Source organism: Leopardus geoffroyi, chromosome X (assembly GCF_018350155.1).
Source record: "Leopardus geoffroyi isolate Oge1 chromosome X, O.geoffroyi_Oge1_pat1.0, whole genome shotgun sequence".
Lineage (NCBI taxonomy): Eukaryota > Metazoa > Chordata > Mammalia > Carnivora > Felidae > Leopardus > Leopardus geoffroyi.
In genome coordinates, this window is record NC_059343.1 from 123,110,702 (window position 1) to 123,116,635 (window position 5,934).

Consider the following 5,934-nt stretch of genomic DNA (forward strand, 5'->3'; position numbering starts at 1 on the left):
CCAGTTTTTAGTGACTATCTCCACTTACTTTGTGAACACACGGATATAGTTAGTATAACTATTTTAACACTCTTGTCTGCTAATTCTAAAGTCTGTGCCAGTTCTTAGGGCACTTTTGATTTCTCAAGAGAGTTTCTATTTGATTTTTCTCAACTTAGTGATGTCAAATACCTCGTTAATGTGGTTAAAGGCCAGCGCTACATCTTTCTTGTAAATTGTAAATTTTTCACATTTTTCTCTCAGGTTTTGGATCTTATTTCTAAAAGTCAGAAGAGGCTTTCTGTGTCAGTGATATTAATGGTCTAGGTTACAATCCTCCCCTCCCCCGCTTTGCCCATCATCTTTCAAGTTCTTGTATGGTGTGCTTTGTTCTTCCTTTTAACATTTTCAGACACGTGGTGCATCCTGGGTGACTCAGCAACCAGGGGACACTGGGAAGTAAGCCCTTCATTGGAAACCCCAGAAGTCCCGCTAAGCCTAGAGGCTGTGTGTCCAGGTGAGCGCCTCAAACCGACTGAGTCCACTAGTCATTTAGGAACATAAGGCCTGCAGGGAAGGCCATGGCCTGCTTCCCCTTTCCTCCGGGGCCAACAACCCAAATGGGACACCTTCAACCTAGGGAACTATATGGACAGGATTTGATGGCAGTGTCTCCTCCAAGGGGTCAGGAGCGTATTGGGCTTGTTCACTGAAATGAACTGTACCAGCGTCTCAGCTGTGAAATAAGCCCCAAGGGAGGTTAGGATGCTACCAGTGCCAACAGTAAAGTCAGAGGCGAAAAGTGCTATGAGGACCCGTGTTGAGAAGACCTTCACACGCGTGGCTGACGCACCGGTGGTTGAGGTGAGACCTTAACCGGGCACCTCCGGGCAATCCTCCAGGATGGCCACCAGCCCTAGGTTGTCCTTCCTCACCTGCCATCACCCAGCACAGCTTCCAGCACGCGAATACCCGCCTCATCCCCCTACGGGGTTAGCACCCAAGTCCGGAAGCACCCCTAATAAGGCAAGTATGGACCCCAGACTGGAAACAAGAGTGGGATGCCTAGTGGGGCAGGTTTGTTTGCTGAAGTCCGACGGCCTGAAGGCAGTGATTTCAGACTGGAAAGTGGAAAAGGGAACAGAGCGACATGGACACCGGGAAAAGCAGGTGGGATGGGAAAGTTTCCTGGTGGCAGGCAGGGAGTGAATGGGCTTGGCCCGTAAGAGTCATTTGTGGTCAGGAAGTGGGATGATTAACATTTCCATGTAAAGCTAAATGCCACCATGTTATCTGGTGGGGGTTTGGGGGCAGATATACCAAATCAAGGTGATGGTGGGGGGGGCGGAGAGCACAATGAGTCGCTGAAGAAGATTACTGTGAGAAAAGGCATGGAGAAGACACCCTGTCCCGGCCAGGTGGCCTCACACAACTAACTGGTGGAGATGAGGGGGTTAGCACATCAGTTTGGGAGGCTGTTTAAGGGGTGAGAAAGAAGTGGCCCCTTCCTCCCACCGCAACATCTTGGCCTCACCCACCCTGCACTCCCCCTCCCCCCTGAAGGTGTCAGGATGGTCCCTCGTGAGGTCACAGTGGCTGGGGGAGTGGCCAGATGACCACACAAAGCTTAAGGGTGTGGTCCCTCAGGGCCCTGGGAGGGGTATATATAGGGGCGCCTCAGGGGTCTGAGCCAGACCGCTGGGAGTCCTCGAGATGGCTAAGGCAACTAGGAAAACCCAGAACCCACCAGCTTGTAGCACAGCTACACAGCAATCAACATCAGGCCCCAGAAGGAGGAAGCCCGCGAAGACCCCCCGTCAACCCAAGACCGGAGGCAGCGGCAAGGTAAGACGACCCCACCCAACCCAAGCTCTTCTTCCCTAGTGTCACTTCCCACAAGACTCCTCTGTGCCCTTGCCTGGCAAACGCCCCCTCTTCCGATGGGTTCTCCCGAAGCCCCTGTCCCATCCACCCCCGACCCTGTTCCCCCAACCAGACACTCTGTTGTCTTTCCAGGTGACCAAACCAACCATAACGGTGAAAAGACAACTCCGGGGGACCGTGACCAAGAAAGCCCTGCTGAAGACTCCCATTTCTTCAAAGAAAGTGAAGAAAGGCAGAGGGACTGCCCTGTTCGGCCATTACCGCAGGATGAATAAAGCGCAGAATCCCCATGATTCGCAGCGGGACCAACCCAGCACCTCAAAGGTGCGTGGTGGCCGCTAACTCTAGAGTGAGGCCAAAGATTTCTGAGGTCTGCCCCTGAGAAATGGGTGGCTGTTTAGTCATCGAATTTCACACAAATGGGGCATACAATTGGCAATGAAAATAAAACGACCTGTTAAAAAAATCTGTGTGTCTCTGTGAGTTCTCTGACGGTGGGGAGTGGGGAAGGAAGGGGAGAGGTAGGCGAGCAAGGGAGGGAGCTTGGGCCTGGGGGGGTTGGGGGTGAGACCGGAAGGTCTGGTAGGCCAGAAAGTGGGGATAAGGGCCGGGTGGGAACTGAGCACCGAAGACGAGCTTCCCACAGAAGAGGAAGACCGGAAGAGGAGGAGACTTCGGATTTCTTTGTGTGCGTGTGTGTGCGCACGCAGAGGTGTGGACCTAGTTGGGGAGAGGTGTTATGTGTGGGGTGGCAGTGTCAGTCCCTGAAACAGCATGTGAGGTCACTGACTGCAGGTCGCCTACCTCACAATGGGTAGGTGTGCCCCACCCTGTCCTGTCAGCTGCAAAAGGCCCTCAAAAAACCTGAACTTCTCACCCTATGAAAAGCCCAAAGGACTAAAATAATGGTGTTTTGGGAGGCCACAAACCCAACATTGAATAGGCCACTTTCTTCCTAAGATTACACACACACACACAGACACACACACAGAGACACACACGCACACACGTACAATTCAGGTCTATTTTGTGCCTTCTACGACCCTACCAAACTGAACATATAGCGTATGTTTATACTAACGATTTTAATGTCCCTGTCAGCTCATTCTAAAATCTGTGTCAGTTTGGGGTTGGTTTCCCTTTCTAAGGGTAGTTTTGTTTTTGTTTTTTGTGGGTATTTTCTAACTTAGTGAAGATAGACAGCTGTTAATATGGTCAAAGGCCAGGACACCAGGCTGGCTCAGTCGGGTGAGCGTCTGACTTTGGCTCGGGTCATGATCTCGTGGTTCATGAGTTCTAGCCCCACGTCAGGCTTTGTGCTGACAACTCAAGAAGGCCTGGAGCCTTCTTCGTGTCTCCTGCTTCTGTGTCTCCCTCCCTGTCCCTCCCCCGCTTGAACTCTCTCTCACTCTCAAAAATAAAGAGTAATATGGTCAAAGGCCAGCTCTATATCCCTCTTGTGAATTGTCTATATTTTTTCACAGTTTTCTGTCAGGCTTTGGGTCCTTTATCCAATGATTTTCCAGTGTTTAAATATAAGGAAGTTTAGCCCTAATATTAGCCCTAATCAGGGATCTACATTACAATGTTTTCCCAGTTTGGTGGTTGTCTTTTATGGTGTGTTTTTCTTTCTCTTTTAAAAGTTTATTTTTACTTTTTAAAGTTTATTTATTTTGAGTGAGAGAAAGAGAGAGAGAGGCAGGGGAGGGGGGGGAGGGAGAATCTCAAGCAGACTGTCAGTGCAGAGCCTGACATGGGGCTCAAACCCACACACTATGAGATCATGACCTGAGCCAAAACCAAGAGTAGGTTGCTTAACTGAGTCACAAAGGTGCCCCTCTGCCTTTTACAATTTTGAGCAGTGTGATACATCCTGGGTGAGTAAGCAACTGGTGAACCCCAGGAAGTGAGTGTTTCAAGAGAAACCCAGGAAGCCCTACCAAGCCAAAAGGTGGCCTGCCCAGGAGAGCACCTCAGGCTGGCTGAACCTGCTAGCCTTAGGAAGCATAAGGCCGGTGGTGAAGCTCACCGTGTCTTTCCTTCAGGGCCGTAAGGCCAAATGGGCAACCCTCTACCTACGGAGCTGTAATGGGACACGATCACATGGTGTCTCCTCAAAGAAGCTGGAAGCTTGTTATGGCCAGAGCCAGCTTCATGAGCACAGGTCTGTGAGTTTGCACAGGGTACCATGTTTACAAGGGCACCGTGTACTTGGTTTGATGCTCTGCTCTTGGAATCTTGAAATTTGTAATAATTTTTGAACGGGGGCCCGCGTTTTCATTTTACACTCAGCCTTGCAAAGTGTGTAATTGGTTTTGCCCCCACCCTCAGGCCTCTGGAATCAGATTTTCTGTGGTGAGTGCCAGACCTCTAAGCACGAGGGCGTGAGTCCTGTGGCTGTACTGCCTCTCGGCTGCAAACAGTTCTCTGACTCTCTCATCCAATTTCACATGGGCAAGACATAAAGGCACAGGTAGACACCCTTAAGTGGATAGCAAACAAGTGCGTGGCCCTCAGGACACTCCTCCCAGCAGGTCCCCACGCCGGCCTGCTGGCACTCCCAAATGCAGCGTGCGTGCGAAACCAGGACCCCAGCTGCTGGGGCCTCCTGTCTGCATCTGAAAGCCATTCTTGCACTTTCCATTTGAAGCGAGACCGGAAGGTCTGGTAGGCCAGAAAGTGGGGATAAGGGCCGGGTGGGAACTGAGCACCGAGGACCGCAGGATGAATAAAGCGCAGAATCCCCATGATTCGCAGCGGGACCAACCCAGCACCTCAAAGGTGCGTGGTGGCCGCTAACTCTAGAGTGAGGCCAAAGATTTCTGAGGTCTGCCCCTGAGAAATGGGTGGCTGTTTAGTCATCGAATTTCACACAAATGGGGCATACAATTGGCAATGAAAATAAAACGACCTGTTAAAAAAATCTGTGTGTCTCTGTGAGTTCTCTGACGGTGGGGAGTGGGGAAGGAAGGGGAGAGGTAGGCGAGCAAGGGAGGGAGCTTGGGCCTGGGGGGGTTGGGGGTGAGACCGGAAGGTCTGGTAGGCCAGAAAGTGGGGATAAGGGCCGGGTGGGAACTGAGCACCGAAGACGAGCTTCCCACAGAAGAGGAAGACCGGAAGAGGAGGAGACTTCGGATTTCTTTGTGTGCGTGTGTGTGCGCACGCAGAGGTGTGGACCTAGTTGGGGAGAGGTGTTGTGTGTGGGGTGGCAGTGTCAGTCCCTGAAACAGCATGTGAGGTCACTGACTGCAGGTCGCCTACCTCACAATGGGTAGGTGTGCCCCACCCTGTCCTGTCAGCTGCAAAAGGCCCTCAAAAAACCTGAACTTCTCACCCTATGAAAAGCCCAAAGGACTAAAATAATGGTGTTTTGGGAGGCCACAAACCCAACATTGAATAGGCCACTTTCTTCCTAAGATTACACACACACACACAGAGACACACACGCACACACGTACAATTCAGGTCTATTTTGTGCCTTCTACGACCCTACCAAACTGAACATATAGCGTATGTTTATACTAACGATTTTAATGTCCCTGTCAGCTCATTCTAAAATCTGTGTCAGTTTGGGGTTGGTTTCCCTTTCTAAGGGTAGTTTTGTTTTTGTTTTTTGTGGGTATTTTCTAACTTAGTGAAGATAGACAGCTGTTAATATGGTCAAAGGCCAGGACACCAGGCTGGCTCAGTCGGGTGAGCGTCTGACTTTGGCTCGGGTCATGATCTCGTGGTTCATGAGTTCTAGCCCCACGTCAGGCTTTGTGCTGACAACTCAAGAAGGCCTGGAGCCTTCTTCGTGTCTCCTGCTTCTGTGTCTCCCTCCCTGTCCCTCCCCCGCTTGAACTCTCTCTCACTCTCAAAAATAAAGATTAATATGGTCAAAGGCCAGCTCTATATCCCTCTTGTGAATTGTCTATATTTTTTCACAGTTTTCTGTCAGGCTTTGGGTCCTTTATCCAATGATTTTCCAATGTTTAAATATAAGGAAGTTTAGCCCTAATATTAGCCCTAATCAGGGATCTACATTACAATGTTTCCCCAGTTTGGTGGTTGTCTTTTATGGTGTGTTTT

The 5,934-nt window shown here is 50.5% G+C and overlaps 1 protein-coding gene across 1 annotated transcript; it reads left to right on the top strand.

Annotated features, from left to right (window-relative positions):
- The first annotated feature begins 1,659 nt into the window (after window positions 1-1,659).
- On the top strand, window positions 1,660-2,329 carry LOC123594781 (uncharacterized protein CXorf51A-like). Its single transcript, XM_045471744.1, has 2 exons — window positions 1,660-1,824; window positions 1,996-2,329. The coding sequence occupies exons 1-2, from the start codon at window positions 1,693-1,695 to the stop codon at window positions 2,203-2,205; spliced, it is 342 nt and encodes a 113-aa protein (XP_045327700.1). The 5' UTR covers window positions 1,660-1,692; the 3' UTR covers window positions 2,206-2,329.
- The last annotated feature ends 3,605 nt before the right edge of the window (window positions 2,330-5,934 follow it).